A 20,951-nucleotide genomic window follows, 5' to 3' on the forward strand; every position below is an offset into this window, starting at 1 on the left:
GTGTTAGAGTGTAGGGTTAGGGTGTAGTGTTAGGGTGTAGTGTTAGGGTGTAGGGTGTAGTGTTAGGGTGTAGGGTTAGGGTGTAAGGTGTAGGGTTACGCAGGTCTGTTGGGCTGTAGCGATTCACTATCAACGTGCTGAAACTAATAAATATAGAAATGAACACCAAACATGTAGCGCAGCAAATTTCACAACAGAGACAACCCCAAAACAGAAGGGGCTGGGGGGGTGGTGGTGGAGAGAGACTATTATGTAGGTGGACTGTTGCTAAGCGACAGTGGAACATGAAAGTCTGCAGTTGACGACTAGCAGGGGAGTGAAGGAGAGATGTCAGAGAGAAAGAGAGGCCCTGCTGCTGCTTGGAGCTAACAACAACCATCATCATCATCTCCAACACACAGAACACAGCAAGGAATAGAGAACATGTACATAGTCATCTAGAGACAATACATTGTCCATGGTAATGTAGAGAAGACAATATAATGTCCATGGTAATGTAGAGAAGACAATATAATGTCCACGGTAATGTAGAGAGAATAGACAATGTCCATGGTAATGTAGAGAGAATAGACAATATAATGTCCACGGTAATGTAGAGAGAATAGACAATATAATGTCCATGGTAATGTAGAGAAGACAATATAATGTCCATGGTAATGTAGAGAAGACAATATAATGTCCATGGTATTGTTGAGAGAATAGACAATGTCCATGGTAATGTAGAGAGAATAGACAATATAATGTCCATGGTAATGTAGAGAAGACAATATAATGTCCATGGTAATGTAGAGAAGACAATATAATGTCCACGGTAATGTAGAGAAGACAATATAATGTCCATGGTAATGTAGAGAAGACAATATAATGTCCACGGTAATGTAGAGAAGACAATATAATGTCCATGGTAATGTAGAGAAGACAATATAATGTCCATGGTAATGTAGAGAGAATAGACAATGTCCATGGTAATGTAGAGAGAATAGACAATATAATGTCCACGGTAATGTAGAGAGAATAGACAATATAATGTCCATGGTAATGTAGAGAAGACAATATAATGTCCATGGTAATGTAGAGAGAATAGACAATGTCCATGGTAATGTAGAGAAGACAATATAATGTCCATGGTAATGTAGAGAAGACAATATAATGTCCACGGTAATGTAGAGAAGACAATATAATGTCCACGGTAATGTAGAGAATAGACAATATAATGTCCATGGTAATGTAGAGAGAATAGACAATGTCCATGGTAATGTAGAGAAGACAATATAATGTCCATGGTAATGTAGAGAAGACAATATAATGTCCATGGTATTGTTGAGAGAATAGACAATGTCCATGGTAATGTAGAGAGAATAGACAATATAATGTCCATGGTAATGTAGAGAGAATAGACAATATAATGTCCATGGTAATGTAGAGAAGACAATATAATGTCCATGGTAATGTAGAGAAGACAATATAATGTCCATGGTAATGTAGAGAAGACAATATAATGTCCATGGTATTGTTGAGAGAATAGACAATGTCCATGGTAATGTAGAGAGAATAGACAATATAATGTCCATGGTAATGTAGAGAAGACAATATAATGTCCATGGTAATGTAGAGAAGACAATATAATGTCCATGGTAATGTAGAGAAGACAATATAATGTCCATGGTAATGTAGAGAAGACAATATAATGTCCATGGTAATGTAGAGAATAGACAATATAATGTCCATGGTAATGTAGAGAAGACAATATAATGTCCATGGTAATGTAGAGAGAATAGACAATATAATGTCCATGGTAATGTAGAGAAGACAATATAATGTCCACGGTAATGCAGAGAATAGACAATATAATGTCCACGGTAATGTAGCGAGAAGCAATGAGATATAATGTACTAAATGGCAGATCAGAGAGAGGAGAGCTGAACAGGATTATATTTCCAGTATGTTCTGTGGTGATCTCCGTCATCTGCCAGCTATACAAGTGGATCTATGATCGGCTATGAAAAGCCAACTGACATTTACTCCTGAGGTGCTGACCTGTTGCACCCTTGACATCGACTGTGATTATTATTTGACCATGCGGGTAATTTATGAACATTTGAACATCTTGGCCATGTTCTGTTATAATCTCCACCCGACACAGCCAGAAGAGGACTGGCCACCCCTCATAGCCTGGTTCCTCTCTACCCGGCACAGCCAGAAGAGGACTGGCCACCCCTCATAGCCTGGTTCCTCTCTAGGTTTCTTCCTAGGTTTTTGGCCTTTCTAGGGAGTTTTTCCTAGCCACCGTGCTTCTACACCTGCATCGCTTGCTGTTTGGGGTTTTAGGCTGGGTTTCTGTACAGCACATTGGATATATCAGCTGATGTAAGAAGGGCTATATAAATAAATCTGATTTGATCTACTGTAATGTAAGTAAAAAGACAGACACTGAGCATTATGACCATGAAATTAGCCCAAATCATAACACTTAATGATAATGCTAATTCGTTTGGACATCGCCATTACAACTATTTCAGGATGGATTAATAAATATAACTGGCTCGGGTATCAATTAACCACATTACTGTGAAGGTGTTAACTGTGTGTCAGTTAGCCCAGCTGATACCAAACAGAAGAGGCTATATCCAGCATTAGCTAACCCTAAATTTACCATCAGCTAACCTTAACCCTAAAGCTACCATTAGCTAACCCTAAATCTACCGTCAGCTAACCTTATAGCTACCGTTAGCTAACCTTATAGCTACTGTTAGCTAACCCTAACCCTATAGGGGCGGCAGGGTAGCCTAGTGGTTAGAGTGTTGGACTAGTAACCGGAAGGTTGCGAGTTCAAACCCCCGAGCTGACAAGGTACAAATCTGTCGTTCTGCCCCTGAACAGGCAGTTAACCCACTGTTCCCAGGCCGTCATTGAAAATAAGAATTTGTTCTTAACTGACTTGCCTGGTTAAATAAAGGTAAAATAAAATAAATAAAAATATAGCTACTAACGCTAACCCCATTTCTACGATTATTAACTAACCCTAACCTTGTAGCTACTGTTAGTTAACCCTAACCCTTTAGCTACTGTTAGCTAACCCTAACCCTTTAGCTACTGTGAGCTAACCCTAACCCTATAGCTACTGTTAGCTAACCCTAACTCTATAGCTACTGTGAGCTAACCCTAACCCTTTAGCTACTGTTAGCTAACCCTAACTCTATAGCTACTGTGAGCTAACCTTAACTCTATAGCTACTGTGAGCTAACCCTAACCCTATAGCTACTGTGAGGTAACCCTAACCCTATAGCTACTGTGAGGTAACCCTAACCCTATAGCTACTGTTAGCTTATCCTAACTTTATAGCTACTGTGAGCTAACCCTAACTCTATAGCTACTGTGAGCTAACCCTAACTTTATAGCTACTGTGAGCTAACCCTAACTCTATAGCTACTGTGAGCTAACCCTAACTCTATAGCTTCTGTGAGCTAACCCTAACTCTATAGCTTCTGTGAGCTAACCCTAACCCTATAGCTATCATTAACTAACCCTGACCCTATACATTACATGACCAAAAGTATGTGGACACCTGCTCGTCCAACATCTCATTCCAGAATCATGGGCATTAATATGGAGTTGGTCCCCCCCCTATGCTGCTATAACAGCCTCCACTCTTCTGGGAAGGCTTTCCACTAGATGTTGGAACATTGCTGCTATAACAGCCTCCACTCTTCTGGGAAGGCTTTCCACTAGATGTTGGAACATTGCTGCTATAACAGCCTCCACTCTTCTGGGAAGGCTTTCCACTAGATGTTGGAACATTGCTGTGGGGACTTGCTTCCATTCAGCCACAAGAGCATTAGTGAGGTCAGGCACTGATGTTGGGCGATTAGGCCTGACTCGCAGTCGGCGTTCCAATTCATCCCAAAGGTGTTCAATGGGGTTGAGGTCAGGGCTCTTGTGCAGGCCAGCCAAGTTCTTGCACACCGATCTCGACAAACCATTTCTGTATGGACCTTGCTTTGTGCACGTGGGGCATTGTCATGCTGAAACAGGAAAGGGCCTTCCCCAAACTGTTGCCACAAAGTTGGAAGCACAGAATCATCTAGAATGTCATTGTATGCTGTAGCATTAAGATTTCCCTTCACTAGAATGAAGGGTCCCGAACCATGAAAACCAGCCCCAGACCATTATTCTTCCTCCCAAACTTTACAGTTGGGACTATGCATTCGGGCAGGTAGTCTTCTCCCGGCATCTTGGAGATCTGGGAGATCTCCCGGCATCTGCATGGCTGTGTGCACGGTTTTATACACCTGTCAGCAACGGGTGCGGCTGAAATAGCCGAATCCACTAATTTGAAAGGTTGTCCGCATACTTTTGTACATATAGTGCATCTACCATTAGCCAGTGTTGTAGTCTGAGTCAAGTCCCAAGTCCGAGTCAAGTCCCAAGTCCGAGTCAAGTCCCAAGTCCCAAGTCCGAGTCATGTCACGAGTCCGAGTCAAGTCCCAAGTCCGAGTCAGGTCCCAAGGCCTGTGCAAAATCCTCGCTTTCTCCCCCGCAACTCACCAGCTGATGTAGGCTTTGTGCACCCAGGGCGCCTAATATTCAGTCCAAGTGTAAGTGCAAACACAAGTCAAGAGAAGGCAAGTCTGAGTCATCAATGGTCAAGAAGGCGAGTCCGAATGAGTCACCATTGGTCAGGAAGGCGAGTCTGAGTGAGTCACCATTGGTCAGGAAGGCGAGTCCGAGTGAGTCATCTTGACCATTGATGACTCACTCGGACTCACCTTCCTGACCAATGGTGACTCACTCGGACTCGCCTTCCTGACCATTGGGTTACAGCTATATGGGTAGGGTTACAGCCATATGAGTTACGGCTATATGGGTAGGGTTACAGCTATATGGGTAGGGTTACAGCTATATGGGTAGGGTTACAGCTATATGGGTAGGGTTACAGCTATATGGGTTACAGCTATATGGGTTACAGCTATATGGGTAGGGTTACAGCCATTTGGGTTACAGCTATATGGGTTACAGCTATATGGGTAGGGTTACAGCTATATGGGTTACAGCTATATGGGTAGGGTTACAGCTATATGGGTAGGTTTACAGCTATATGGGTAGGGTTACAGCTGTATGGGTAGGTTTACAGCTATATGGGTAGGGTTACAGCTGTATGGGTAGTTACAGCTATATGGGTAGGGTTACAGCTATATGGGTAGGTTTACAGCTATATGGGTAGGGTTACAGCTGTATGGGTAGGTTTACAGCTATATGGGTAGGGTTACAGCTGTATGGGTAGGTTTACAGCTATATGGGTAGGGTTACAGCTGTATGGGTAGGTTTACAGCTATATGGGTAGGGTTACAGCTGTATGGGTAGGTTTACAGCTGTATGGGTAGTTACAGCTATATGGGTAGGGTTACAGCTATATGGGTAGGATTAAAGCTGTATGGGTAGGGTTACAGCTATATGGGTAGGGTTACAGCTATATGGGTTACAGCTATATGGGTAGGGTTACAGCTATATGGGTTACAGCTATATGGGTAGGGTTACAGCTATATGGGTTACAGCTATATGGGTTACAACTATATGGGTTACAGCTATATGGGTAGGTTTACAGCTATATGGGTTACAGCTATATGGGTAGGGTTACAGCTATATGGGTTACAGCTATATGGGTAGGTTTACAGCTATATGGGTAGGTTTACAGCTATATGGGTTACAGCTATATGGGTTACAGCTATATGGGTAGGGTTACAGCTATATGGGTTACAGCTATATGGGTAGGTTTACAGCTATATGGGTTACAGCTATTTGGGTAGGTTTACAGCTATATGGGTAGGGTTACAGCTATATGGGTAGGGTTACAGCTATATGGGTTACAGCTATATGGGTAGGGTTACAGCTATATGGGTAGGGTTACAGCTATATGGGTAGGTTTACAGCTATATGGGTAGGTTTACAGCTATATGGGTAGGGTTACAGCTATATGGGTAGGGTTACAGCTATATGGGTTACAGCTATATGGGTAGGGTTACAGCTATATGGGTTACAGCTATATGGGTAGGGTTACAGCTATATGGGTTACAGCTATATGGGTAGGGTTACAGCTATATGGGATTGCTCCTACCTGCTGTCCCAGAAGCGTATCTTCCTGTCATAGTGTCCACTGACGATGACGTGCTCAGAACACACCACATCACTGCAGTAAGATAGAACCTCAATGGTCTGGATACCTGGGGAGGAGAGATAGAGAGATAGAACCTCAATGGTCTGGATACCTGGGGAGGAGAGATAGAGAGATAGAACCTCAATGGTCTGGATACCTGGGGAGGAGAGATAGAGAGATAGAACCTCAATGGTCTGGATACCTGGGGAGGAGAGATAGAGCCATACTGGTCTGGATACCTGGGGGGAGAGATAGTGAGATAGAACCTCAATGGTCTGGATACCTGGGGAGGAGAGATAGAGAGATAGAACCTCAATGGTCTGGATACCTGGGGAGGAGAGATAGAGAGATAGAACCTCAATGGTCTGGATACCTGGGGAAGAGAGATAGAGAGATAGAACCTCAATGGTCTGGATACCTGGGGAGGAGAGATAGAACCATACTGGTCTGGATACCTGGGGGGAGGGATAGTGAGATAGAACCTTAATGGTCTGGATACCTGGGGGGAGAGATAGAACCTTAATGGTCTGGATACCTGGGGGGATAGATAGTGAGATAGAACCTCAATGGTCTGGATACCTGATGAGATAGATAGAACCTCAATGGTCTGGATACCTGGGGAGGAGAGATAGAACTTCAATGGTCTGGATACCTGATGAGATAGATATAACCTCAATGGTCTGGATACCTGGGGAGGAGAGATAGAACCTCAATGGTCTGGATACCTGGGGAGGAGAGATAGAGAGATAGAACCTCAATGGTTTGGATACCTGATGAGATAGATAGATAGAACCTCAACGGCCTGGATACCTGGGGGGAGAGAGATATAGAGCCTGGGGGGGGGACTTTGTCCCTTTCTCTGAAGGATTACGGCCAGGGTCACTGTAGGGTCAAGGGTCAGGGTTAGAGTAAGGTCAGTCAATGACTTACAAGCAGCGCGGTGGAGATCCCAGATCTTGACGGTCCTGTCTGCGCTTCCTGTCACCACCTGGCGCAGGCTGCATTTAAACTTGGCTGCTGTCACTTTACGTGAGTGGCCTGTCAGAGTGAGCTGTGGAGTTGCCACACACACAAACACACACACAAAGTTTTCCACAGCTGGGTCATCATTCTAAATAAGAGTTTGTATCTTTCTACACTCTCTCTCTCTCTCCAGTCGTTCTATCCTCAATCACTCTCTCCAGTCTTTCTATCCTCATCACTCTCTCTCTCCAGTCTTTCTATCCTCATCACTCTCTCTCTCTCCAGTCTTTCTATCCTCATCACTCTCTCTCTCCAGTCTTTCTATCCTCATCACTCTCTCTCCAGTCTTTCTATCCTCATCACTCTCTCTCTCCAGTCGTTCTATCCTCATCACTCTCTCTCTCCAGTCGTTCTATCCTCATCACTCTCTCTCCAGTTTTTCTATCCTCATCACTCTCTCTCTCCAATCTCTCCAGTCTTTCTATCCTCATCACTCTCTCTCCAGTCTTTCTACACTCATCACTCTCTCTCTCCAGTCGTTCTATCCTCATCACTCTCTCCAGTCTTTCTATCCTCATCACTCTCTCTCTCCAGTCTTTCTATCCTCATCACTCTCTCTCTCCAATCTTTCTATCCTCATCACTCTCTCTCTCTCCAGTCTTTCTATCCTCATCACTCTCTCTCTCCAGTCGTTCTATCCTCATCACTCTCTCTCTCCAGTCGTTCTATCCTCATCACTCTCTCTCTCCAGTCTTTCTATCCTCATCACTCTCTCTCTCCAGTCTTTCTAGCCTCATCACTCTCTCTCTCCAATCTTTCTATCCTCATCACTCTCTCTCTCTCTCTCTCTCTCTCTCTCTCTCTCTCTCTCTCGAGTCTTTCTATCCTCATCACTCTCCAATCTCTCCATTGGTCCAGATTTCACCACACTGTTCTGTGTCTACATTACACAGACACTGAACTGATTCTATCCAGCTCCACAATACATATGTGTGTGTAATTGTGTGTGTGTGTAATTGTGTGTGTGTGTGTGTGTGTGTAAGCGTGCTGATGACAGTATCAGCCTGGTTGCTTGGTTACCTTGGGAGCAGAGTCATCCAGCCGCCAGAACAGAGCTGATTTATCATATGACGCTGCTATAACCCTGGTGCCCTAATGATGGGTTACACACACACACACACACACACACACACACACACACACACACACACACACACACACACACACACACACACACACACACACACACACACACACACACACACACACACACACACACACACACACACACACACACACACACACACACACACACACACACACACACACACACACGGGATCATTTCAACACATTATATAACAGTAAGCATCCTCAGGACACGGAGAGCAGCTCCAGGTCCAATCAGCAGTACAGAACAGTGGTGCTTCATCATCAGGAGTTAAACCATCGGTGGTGTATCATCTCTAGTCATATTACAGTGTAGTGTATGGCGTATATCATCTCTAGTCATATTACAGTGTAGTGTATGGCGTATATCATCTCTAGTCATATTACAGTGTAGTGTATCATCTCTAGTCATATTACAGTTGTAGTGTATCATCTCTAGTCATATTACAGTGTAGTGTACGGTGTATCATCTCTAGTCATATTACAGTTGTAGTGTATCATCTCTAGTCATATTACAGTGTAGTGTATCATCTCTAGTCATTATACAGTGTGGTGTATCATCTCTAGTCATATTACAGTGTGGTGTATCATCTCTAGTCATATTACAGTGTAGTGTATCATCTCTAGTCATATTACAGTGTAGTGTATCATCTCTAGTCATATTACAGTGTAGTGTATCATCTCTAGTCATATTACAGTGTATTGTATCATCTCTAGTCATATTACAGTGTATTGTATCATCTCTAGTCATATTACAGTGTATGTATCATCTCTAGTCATATTACAGTGTATTGTATAATCTCTAGTCATATTACAGTGTAGTGTATCATCTCTAGTCATATTACTGTGTATTGTATAATCTCTAGTCATATTACAGTGTATTGTATCATCTCTAGTCATATTACAGTGTAGTGTACAGTGTAGTGGTGGTGTAGTGACAGTGTAGTGGTGGTGTAGTGTAGTGGTGATGTAGTGGTGGTGTAGTGTAGTGGTGGTGTAGTGTAGTTGTGATTTAGTGTAGTAGTGGTGTAGTGGTGAATTAGTGTAGTGGTGTAGTGGTGAATTAGTGTAGTGGTGATTTAGTGTAGTGGTGATTTAGTGTAGTAGTGTAGCGGTGATTTAGTGTAGCGGTGATTTAGTGTAGTGGTGATTTAGTGTAGTAGTGTAGCGGTGATTTAGTGTAGTGGTGATTTAGTGTAGCGGTGATTTAGTGTAGTAGTGTAGTGGTGATTTAGTGTAGTGGCGAATTAGTGTAGTAGTGTAGTGGTGATTTAGTGTAGTAGTGTAGTGGTGATTTAGTGTAGTGGCGAATTAGTGTAGTAGTGTAGTGGCGAATTAGTGTAGTAGTGTAGTGGTGATTTAGTGTAGTGGCGAATTAGTGTAATAGTGTAGCGGAGATTTAGTGTAGTGGTGATTTAGTGTAGTGGTGAATTAGTGTAGTGGTGAATTAGTGTAATGGTGTAGTGGTGATTTAGTGTAGTGGTGAATTAGTGTAGTGGTGTAGTGGTGATTTAGTGTAGTGGTGAATTAGTGTAGTGGTGTAGTGGTGATTTAGTGTAGTGGTGATTTAGTGTAGTAGTGTAGTGGTGATTTAGTGTAGTGGTGAATTAGTGTAGTGGTGAATTAGTGTAATGGTGTAGTGGTGATTTAGTGTAGTGGTGAATTAGTGTAGTGGTGTAGTGGTGATTTAGTGTAGTGGTGAATTAGTGTAGTGGTGTAGTGGTGATTTAGTGTAGTAGTGTAGTGGTGATTTAGTGTAGTGATGTAGTGGGGATGTAGTGTAGTGGTGTAGTGGGGATGTAGTGTAGTGGTGTAATGCTGTGATGTCTTACTGTTTGGTCAAACTCTATGCTGGTTATTCCTTCGTTGCTGCCATCTAGTGTACCTCTGTTGTGGAGCATGCCTGGAAACATGGAAACAATGGAGCATGTTATATAATGTCTACAAGTGGAGGTGGGTGGTGATGGAAGTGGGTGGTGGTGGTGGGTGGTGATGGAAGTGGGTGGTGGTGGTGGGTGGTGATGGAAGTGGGTGGTGGTGGTGGGTGGTGGTGGAAGTGGGTGGTGGTGGTGGGTGGTGATGGAAGTGGGTGGTGGTGGTGGGTGGTGGTGGAAGTGGGTGGTGGTGGTGGGTGGTGATGGAAGTGGGTGGTGGTGATGGAAGTGGGTGGTGGTGGTGGGTGGTGATGGAAGTGGGTGGTGGTGGTGGGTGGTGATGGAAGTGGGTGGTGGTGGTGGGTGGTGATGGAAGTGGGTGGTGGTGGTGGGTGGTGATGGAAGTGGGTGGTGGTGGTGGGTGGTGATGGAAGTGGGTGGTGGTGGTGGGTGGTGGGTGGTGATGGAAGTGGGTGGTGGTGGTGGGTGGTGATGGAAGTGGGTGGTGGGTGGTGGGTGGTGATGGAAGTGGGTGGTGGTGGTGGGTGGTGGTGGGTGGTGATGGAAGTGGGTGGTGGTGGTGGGTGGTGATGGAAGTGGGTGGTGGTGGTGGGTGGTGATGGAAGTGGGTGGGTGGTGGTGGTGGGTGGTGGGTGGTGATGGTGGTTGGTGATGGCTGTTGGTGGGTGGTGATGGCTGTTGGTGGGTGGTGATGGCTGTTGGTGGGTGGTGATGGCTGTTGGTGGGTGGTGTTTGCTGTTGGTGGGTGGTGTTTGCTGTTGGTGGGTGGTGATGGCTGTTGGTGGGTGGTGATGGCTGTTGGTGGGTGGTGATGGCTGTTGGTGGGTGGTGATGGCTGTTGGTGGGTGGTGTTTGCTGTTGGTGGGTGGTGATGGCTGTTGGTGGGTGGTGTTGGGTGGTGGTGGGTGGTGATGGCTGTTGGTGGGTGGTGTTGGGTGGTGGTGGGTGGTGATGGCTGTTGGTGGGTGGTGATGGCTATTGGTGGAAGTGGGTGTTGGTGGTAGCAGCAGAAGTAGTGCCTTGGATAATGTTGTGTATTGTGGTGGTTGCAGCAGTACTACTAGTAGTAGGAGTAGCAGCGGTAGTAGTAGTAGTGGTAGTAGCAGTAGTAGCAGTAGACGTAGTAGTAGTAGTAGTAACAGTAGTAGCAGTAGTAGGAGCAGTAGTAGTAGTAGTATTAGTAGTAGTAGTAGCAGTAGTAGCAGTTGCAGTAGCAGTAACAGTAGTAGCAGTAGTAGTAGTAGCAGTGGTAGTAGTAGAAGTAGTAGTAGTAGCAGTAGTAGTAGTGGTAGCAGTGGTAGTAGTATTAGTAGTAGCAGTAGTAGTAGTAGTACCAGCAGTAGTAGTAGTAGTAGTAACAGTAGTAGCAGTAGTAGTAGTAGTAGTAGTAATAGTAGTAGTAGTAGTAGTAGTAGTAGCAGCAGCAGTAGCAGTAGTAGTAGTAGCAGTAGTAGCAGTGGTAGTAGTAGTAGTAGTAGTAGCAGCAGTAGTAGTAGTAGCAGTGGTAGTAGTAGTAGTAGTAGCAGTAGTAGCAGTAGTAGTATCAGCAGTAGTAGTAGCAGCAGTAGCAGTAGTAGTAACAGTAGTAGCAGTAATAGCAGTGGTAGTAGTAGTAGTAGTAGTAGTAGTAGTAGCAGTAGCAGTAACAGTAGTAGCAGTAGTAGTGGTAGTAGTAGTAGTAGTAGTAGCAGTAGCAGTAACAGTAGTAGCAGTAGTAGTAGTAGCAGTAGTAGTAGTAGCAGTAGCAGTAGTAGTAGTAGTAGTAGCAGTAGTAGCAGTGGTAGTAGTAGTAGTATTAGTAGTAGTAGTAGTAGTAGCAGTAGTAGTAGCAGTAATAGTAGTAGCAGAGCAGCAGTAGTAGTAGCAGTAGTGGTAGTAGCAGAGCAGCAGTAGTAGTAGCAGTAGTGGTAGTGGTAGCGTTAGTAGTAGTAACAGTAGTAGTGAGATTTGCCCATATTCATTATGTACAGTAGTAGTAGTAGTAGTAGTAGTGAGATGTGCCCATATTCTACTACCCATATTCTACTACCCATATTCTACTACTAGCAGTAGTAGCAGTGGTAGTAGTAGTAGTAGTAGTAATAGTAGTAGTGGTGGTAGCAGCATCCGTAGCAGTAGTAGTAGTGGTAGTAGTAGCAGTAATATTGGTAGTAGTAGTAGCATCAGTAATAGCAGTAGTAGTAGTAGTAGTAGTAGTAGTAGTAGTAGTAGCAGTAGTAGCAGTAGTAGTAGTAGCAGTAGTAGTAGTAACAGTAGTAGTAGTGAGATGTGCCCATATTTATTATGTACAGTAGTAACAGTAGTAGTAGTGAGATGTGTCCATATTCATTATGTACAGTAGTAGTAGTGGTAGTAGCATTAGTAGCAGTAGTAGTAGTAGTAGTAGTAGTAGTAACAGTAGTAGTAGTAGTAGTAGTAACAGTAGTAGCAGTAGTAGTAGTAGTAGTAGTAGTAGTGAGATGTGTCCATATTCATTATGTACAGTAGTAGTAGTGGTAGTAGCATTAGTAGCAGTAGTAGTAGTAGTAACAGTAGTAGTAGCAGTAGTAGTAGCGAGATGTGCCCATATTTATTAGGTACAGTAGTGTAGGGTGGTTAATGATGCATCGGTCTTCACACACACACACACAGAAACACACACACACATTCCCATACCTGCTTTAACGTCCCACAGCTTAATGGATCTGTCTGTCCCTCCAGTAGCAAGCAGGTTACAACTGGAGCTGAACCTCACTGCATTAATGCCCAACTCATGGGCATCCTGGAGAGAGAGAACAACTCAATCATTAACACAAGAGTTACATACACAGAGTGTACAAAACATTAGGTACACCTTCCTAATATTGAGGTACACCCCCTTTTGCCCTCAGAACAGACTCAATTCGTCAGGGCATGGACTCTACAAGCGTTCCATAGGGATGCTGGCCCATGTTGACTCCTATAGAGCCCCACTGTGCAGTTGTCATAATACCCATAAAACCTAGTGGTCAAACAAGGAAATGTTTCAAATCATTTTTCCACTGTTAATTTTTCCCATTGGGGATTATTTTAACACTTAAAATAAGGGCTGTGTTTCACGTAGGCTTACTATGGCATGGCAATTTGATAACCATTTAAATCTCTCTCATACAAGGTGGCTTTATTCAATATATTCAGCTCTATTTACTCTCAGATTCTACAAATGGTAATTAGCATCAAAGTAGACATCATGAAAAACTACAAATCCCAGCATGCTCCTGCACGTCATCTCTAGCTGACACCTTTGCTAACGGGTATTTGGTCAATTTAAAACTTGCACGAGACAGAATTGTCCATTTAAAATAAATGTTTCCAAATTATTTATATTTGAGTCATTTAGCAGACACTCTTATCCAGAGCGATGTACAGTAGTGAATGCATGCATTTTCATACTGGTCCTCCCCGTGGGAATCGAACCCACAACCCTGGCGTTGCAAGTGCCAATCTCTACTAACTGAACCACACGGGACATCAGTTACTTACGACACAGAACAAAAATATAAACACCAACACGCAACAATTTGAAAGATTTTACTGAGTTACAGTTCATATGAGGAAATCGGTCTATTGAAATAAATTGAAATTAAGTAAAATAAATTAGATTAATTCATTAGGCCCTAATCTATGGATTTCACGTGACTGGGATTACAGATATGCATCTGTTGGTTACAGATACCTTTAAAACAAAAAAGTAGGGGAGTGGATCAGAAAACCAGGCAGTATCTGGTGTGACCACCATTTGCCTCATGGAGCGGGACACATCTCCTTCTCATAGAGTTGATCAGGCTGTTGATTGTGTTCTGTGGAATGTTCTCCCCACTCCTCTTCAATGGCTGTGCAAAGTTGTTGGATATTGGCGGGAACTGGAACATACTGTCGTACACGTCGATCCAGAGCATCCCAAACATGCTCAATGGGTGACATGTCGGGTGAGTGTGCAGGCCATGGAAGAACTGGGAACATATTTGCGACATGATGCTGTGTATTATCATGCTGAAACATGAGGTGATGGCGGAGGATGAATAGGCACGACAATGAACGTCGAGATCTCGTCACGGTATCTCTGTGCATTTAAACTGCCATTGATAAAATGCAATTGTGTTCGTTGTCCGTAGATTATGCCTGCCCCATACCCTAACCCCACTACTACCATGAGGCATTTGCCCACTGAAGTCGGTTACGACGCCGAACTGCAGTCAGGTCAAGACCCTTGCGAGGACGCCGAACACGCAGATGAGCTTCCCTGAGACAGTTTCTGACAGTTTGTGCAAAAATCCTTTGGTTGTTCAAACCCACAGTTTCATCAACTGTCCAGTCTCAGAAGATCCAGCAGGTGAAGAAGTCGTAGTCGTGTATTCTCTCTCGGATTCACCTGGTCAGTCTGTGTCATGGAAAGAGGTGTTCCTAATGTTTTGTACACTCCGTGTATTCTCTCTCGGATTCACCTGGTCAGTCTGTGTCATGGAAAGAGGTGTTCCTAATGTTTTGTACACTCGGTGTATATTACCAGTAAATCATGAATCAAATCAAATGTATTTATAAAGCCCTTTTCACATAAGCAGATGTCACAAAGTGCTGTACAGAAACCCAGCCTAAAACCCCAAACAGCAAGCAATGCAGAAGTAGAAGAACGGTGGCTAGGAAAAACTCCCTAGAAAGGCAGAAACCTAGGCGGAAACCTAGAGAGGAACCAGGCTCTGAGGGTTGACCAGTCCTCTTACCAGCTCAGGGTTAGATCGTTGTGGAACACACCTTTCATGCCATGCGTTATTTTCCATTGGAATGAATAACCCCCCCCTGTTGATGATCCCTTACTTCTCAACAGGTTACATCAACGTGTCTCAGTTTTGAGTGTTCTGATGCTGTAGATATAAACGACTTTCTTCTTCAAATCAAAGTGAGTGACTCAAACATGAACAACAACAAAAAAATCTAATATACTTCCTGTATGTGGTCTGGGCCCATATACAGCATTGGATAAGGATTTAAATGCATTAGAAATATAAGGAATAGAAGAGGAGTTCCCCATTCAAGTCAATTATTAGTCCGTTCTATTCATAAAATGTTTATGTATTTAATCCTATCCAATAGGTGAACATCCAGATAACTTCAGGAAAAACTGGGCTCAGAGGACCAAAAAAAAAAAAAAAAAAATATATTACAGATGTGACTGTAATCTGTAAACAAAAAAACAACAGTCACTCTTCACAAATCAACCGTGGTAACTGTGATATTGTCTGGAGACCGTTAAAATAGGCCCCTATTTCCTGAGTGAGCCACACCAAACGATATACCTGGAGAGTGACATTTAAATCTACTGGAGAATGAGCAGACAGCCACAGCACAGAGTTAATGCAGATCACACTGACTATATGACATTTCTCCAAATAAGGAAGTGGTAGGGTGAGAGGAGGCAGGAAGCAGAGGGGCACCTTCCTTGGGCTAGCGGATCATGCTAGTTCCTCTGCGGTTGCGTGGGCTTGGCCATTCAAATGAAAATGTCCCTGAGTAGCGACAGAGAGTCCCAGTAACAGAGCTGCTGTGTGTGACAGAGAAGGAGTCTGTTCAGAACACACAGAGGAACTCTGTCCTCTCAGAGAGCACGGATCAGGAAAGGCTAACCACTCACCAGGGGCTTCCTGTATCCTTCCACCACCTCCATTTACATGGTAATAACAAAAGGCCTGAATAGTTCCTAATGTTGCCCTGCCCTGATACAATGGACTGATATGCGTCAGTCCTGATGTGGTTTTCCTGCTGTAGCAAACTGTCTCAAATTAATACCCTACATCTGTAGGGGTAAGAAATGAGGTAAATGACAGGCGGCCGTTGAATCACCAGTGAATCACCAGTGAATCACCGGTGTCTGGCAGGGACCCTGGCAGCGAGACAGATCCCTACAAGGTTAAGGTTAAAGGTCATGGTAACGATATATAAGTATTTGTTGTTGTTGTGTCTTTTACTTTCGTTTTTTTTGTACACCGGCAGAAGATACAATATTTTGGGTTATTGACAAGATAATTCACAGCAGTATAGATGGTACAATGATAAACTAGAACAGTGGGCACCATTTTTCAAGGTCACTTTCGCAGTGAAAAAGCATGCCGAGATCTACCGCTCAGATTATATATACATATTTTAACATTATGTAACATTAAACCATGAAAAATAGTTCTGTAGGATTGAGGTTTGGGCAGTATTGTCTATATGCCTGGCCTGATACATTATCACAGCATATTGTCTATATGCCTGGCCTGATACATTATCACAGCATATTGTCTATATGCCTGGCCTGATACATTATCACAGCATATTGTCTATATGCCTGGCCTGACACATTATCACAGCATATTGGCTATATGCCTGGTCTAATACATTATCACAGCATATTGGCTATATGCCTGGTCTAATACATTATCACAGCATATTGGCTATATGCCTGGCCTGATACATTATCACAGCATATTGTCTATATGTCTGGCCTGATACATTATCACAGCATATTGGCTATATGCCTGGCCTGATACATTATCACAGCATATTGGCTATATGCCTGGCCTGATACATTATCACAGCATATTGGCTATATGCCTGGCCTGATACATTATCACAGCATATTGTCTATATGTCTGGCCTGATACATTATCACAGCATATTGGCTATATGCCTGGCCTGATACATTATCACAGCATATTGGCTATATGCCTGGCCTGATACATTATCACAGCATATTGTCTATATGCCTGGTCTAATACATTATCACAGCATATTGGCTATATGCCTGGTCTAATACATTATCACAGCATATTGGCTATATGCCTGGCCTGATACATTATCACAGCATATTGGCTATATGCCTGGCCTGATACATTATCACAGCATATTGGCTATATGCCTGGCCTGACACATTATCACAGCATATTGGCTATATGCCTGGCCTGATACATTATCACAGCATATTGGCTATATGCCTGGCCTGCCAATATTGTTCTTCTCAGGCCAAACCTCGTTTTTCTCAGAGTTCCCAGTTGTTTTGAACGCGGCATATCAAGACCGGGAACTCTGGTCAAATCATGACGTCAGTGATCTTCAGGTCAGAAGGTCAGAGCTCTAGAAAGAGGCCTGAGTTTCCGAGTTGGAATTCAGAGTTGGATAAACGTTCAACTATTTATTTCCCCAGTCTGATCTCATTTTTCCCCCAGAGTTGAAGTCAGAGAGTTCCATGTTCCCTAGTTGTCTTGAACTCACTGAAGTCAGAGAGTTCCATGTTCCCTAGTTGTCTTGAACTCACTGAAGGCAGAGAGTTGCCTAGTTGTCTTGAACTCACTGAAGTCAGAGATTTCCAAGATCCTAGTTGTTTTAAACACGGTATTAGTGGCAGCAGAGAGAGAGACACAGAGACAGACAGAGAGAGACAGAGATACACAGAGAGAGACAGAGACACACAGAGAGAGAGAGAGAGAGAGAGAGATAGAGATACACAGAGAGAGAGACACACAGAGAGAGAGACAGAGAGACAGAGACACAGAGAGAGACAGAGATACACAGGGAGAGAGAGAGACAGAGAGAGAGATAGAGATACACAGAGAGAGACAGAGATACACAGAGAGAGAGAGAGAGAGATACAGAGACAGAGAGATAGATACAGAGAGAGACAGCGAGAGAGAGAGAGAGAGATACACAGAGAGAGACAGAGATACACCGAGAGAGAGAGAGAGAGAGAGAGAGAGAGAGAGAGAGAGAGAGAGAGAGAGAGAGAGAGAGATACACAGAGAGAGAGAGAGACACACAGAGAGAGAGAGAGACAGACAAACCTTCCACAACAAAGCCATCACCTACAGAGAGATGAACCTGGAGAAGAGTCCCCTAAGCAAGCTGGTCCTGGGGCTCTGTTCACAAACACAAACACACCCTACAGAGCCCCAGGACAGCAGCACGATTAGACCCAACCAAATCATGAGAAAACAAAAAGATAATTACTTGACACATTGGAAAGAATTAACAAAAAAACAGAGCAAACTAGAATGCTATTTGGCCCTACACAGAGAGTACACAGCGGCTGAATACCTGACCACTGTGACTGACCCAAAATTAAGACAGACAGAGAGAGAGACAGACAGAGAGAGAGACAGACAGAGAGCGACAGACAGAGAGAGAGAGAGCGACAGACAGAGAGAGAGAGAGCGACAGACAGAGAGAGAGAGAGACAGAGAGAGAGAGAGCATAGCCTTGCTATTGAGAAAGGCCGCCGTAGGCAGACATGGCTCTCAAGAGAAGACAGGCTATGTGCTCACTTCCCACAAAATGAGGTGGAAACTGAGCTGCACTTCCTAACCTCCTGCCAAATGTATGACCATATTAGAGACACATATTTCCCTCAGATTACACAGATCCACAAAGAATTCGAAAACAAATCCAATTTTGATAAACTCCCATATCTACTGGGTGAAATTCCACAGTGTGCCATCAAAGCAGCAAGATTTGTGACCTGATAACACAAGAAAAGGGCAACCAGTGAAGAACACACACCATTGTAAATACAACCCATATTTATGTTAATTTATTTTATCTTGTGTACTTTAACCATTTGTACATTGTTAAAACGCTGTATATATATAATATGACATTTGTAATGTCTTTATTGTTTTGAAACTTCTGTATGTGTGATGTTTACTGTTAATTTGTATTGTTTATTTCACTTCATATATTCACTTTATACACTATCTACCTCACTTGCTTTGGCAATGTTAACACGTTTCCCATGCCAATAAAGCCCTTGAATTGAATTGAATTGAGAGACAGAGAGACATAGACAGAGAGAGAGAGCGACAGAGACAGAGATACACAGAGAGGGAAAGACAGAGATACACAGAGAGAGACAGAGATACACAGAGAGAGAGATAGAGAGAGACACAGAGAGAGAGAGCGAGGGAGAGAGAGACAGAGAGGACATGCAGGGTTAAGGTTAATGTCTTACCAGGACATGCAGAGCCCTAACAGGGACCCTGGCAGCCAGACAGATCCCTACAGGAACATACAGCTCCTCCTCCAGACTCAGACACAGCGAGTTCCCCCGACGCTTCTTTCTACTAAGAAACACAACATATAACAGAACTCAGTTAACGCCAGGAGTTTTTCCTGACCGAGAGGCCCTACCAGGATACAATCTGCGCCCTATACTTGACTTGGGCAGGAGTTCACCGGAGCTGAGTACCGGAACCTGAAATGTTCTACTGCTTGAGCTCCTGTTCCTCTTATAGAATATTATCTCAAAAGTATTGTGGAGCTCCTGTTCCTCTTATAGAATATTATCTCTAAAGTATTGTGGAGCTCCTGTTCCTCTTGTAGAATATTATCTCTAAAGTATTGTGGAGCTCCTGTTCCTCTTATAGAATATTATCTCTAAAGTATTGTGGAGCTCCTGTTCCTCTTGTAGAATATTATCTCTAAAGTATTGTGGAGCTCCTGTTCCTCTTATAGAATATTATCTCTAAAGTATTGTGGAGCTCCTGTTCCTCTTGTAGAATATTATCTCTAAAGTATTGTGGAGCTCCTGTTCCTCTTGTAGAATATTATCTCTAAAGTATTGTGGAGCTCCTGTTCCTCTTACAGAATATTATCTCTAAAGTATTGTGGAGCTCCTGTTCCTCTTACAGAATATTATCTCTAAAGTATTGTGGAGCTCCTGTTCCTCTTGTAGAATATTATCTCTAAAGTATTGTGGAGCTCCTGTTCCTCTTGTAGAATATTATCTCTAAAGTATTGTGGAGCTCCTGTTCCTCTTGTAGAATATTATCTCTAAAGTATTGTGGAGCTCCTGTTCCTCTTGTAGAATATTATCTCTAAAGTATTGTGGAGCTGCTGCACCTAAATATAAAACAGTACCCAAAATGAGTACCGGAACAGATATCAGTCCAAGTCAAGACTTTCTTATAGGACATAGGCCCTAAATTTTTCCCAGTTACAATCTTTCTAAATGTACAGTAACTAGGGCCAGGGTTTTTCCTGATAAAATATCATGATCATGGTGAACCCCTGGCTCTAAACAAAGTTAAGTATATTTCAGCCTTCAGAGATGGACAAGGTCTGTCTGCCTGTCTGTCTGCCTGTCTGTCTGTCTGCCTGCATCTGTCTGTCTGCCTGTCTGTCTACCTGTCTGCCTGCGTCTATCTACCAGTGTCTGTCTGTGTCTGTCTGTCTGCCTGTCTGTCTACTTGTCTGTCTGCGTCTGTCTACCAGTGTCTGTCTGCCTGTCTGTCTACCAGTGTCTGTCTGTGTCTGTCTGTCTGCCTGTCTGTCTACCTGTCTGCCTGCGTCTATCTACCAGTGTCTGTCTGTGTCTGTCTGTCTGCCTGTCTGTCTACTTGTCTGTCTGCGTCTGTCTACCAGTGTCTGTCTGTGTCTGTCTGTCTGCCTGTCTGTCTACTTGTCTGTCTGCGTCTGTCTACCAGTGTCTGTCTGCCTGTCTGTCTACCAGTGTCTGTCTGTGTCTGTCTGTCTGCCTGTCTGTCTACCAGTGTCTGTCTGCCTGTCTGTCTACCAGTGTCTGTCTGAAATATAACGGTATGAGACACACCCCAGAACTGTGGGTTATAGACATAATGTATGATGAGACTAAGAAATGTGAAGATTATGTGTCTATATACATCTGCCATCTGGCTGTAAAATGTATACATGAGCAAACCGAGATGTAATGTTTGCTGGCGTAAATCAACAAGGCTGCTGGAAAAGGACAAGCACGTGAATAAAGTGGAGT

At 43.5% G+C, this 20,951-nt stretch overlaps 1 protein-coding gene across 2 annotated transcripts in view; it reads right to left on the minus strand.

Moving 5' to 3' along the window:
* Nucleotides 1-20,951, minus strand: part of LOC110503257 (protein Atg16l2) — a 62,166-nt gene that overhangs the window by 20,753 nt on the left and 20,462 nt on the right. For both annotated transcript variants that reach the window (XM_036962084.1, XM_036962083.1), the window contains 6 exons: nt 19,173-19,284; nt 12,833-12,938; nt 10,115-10,185; nt 8,195-8,266; nt 7,082-7,202; nt 6,113-6,218 (listed from right to left, as the gene is read on the minus strand). In XM_036962084.1, the coding sequence (XP_036817979.1) occupies nt 6,113-6,218; nt 7,082-7,202; nt 8,195-8,266; nt 10,115-10,185; nt 12,833-12,938; nt 19,173-19,284 (588 nt within the window). The remainder of the gene's footprint in view (nt 1-6,112; nt 6,219-7,081; nt 7,203-8,194; nt 8,267-10,114; nt 10,186-12,832; nt 12,939-19,172; nt 19,285-20,951) is intronic.

This window comes from Oncorhynchus mykiss, chromosome 24 (genome assembly GCF_013265735.2).
Source record: "Oncorhynchus mykiss isolate Arlee chromosome 24, USDA_OmykA_1.1, whole genome shotgun sequence".
NCBI classification, from domain to species: domain Eukaryota; kingdom Metazoa; phylum Chordata; class Actinopteri; order Salmoniformes; family Salmonidae; genus Oncorhynchus; species Oncorhynchus mykiss.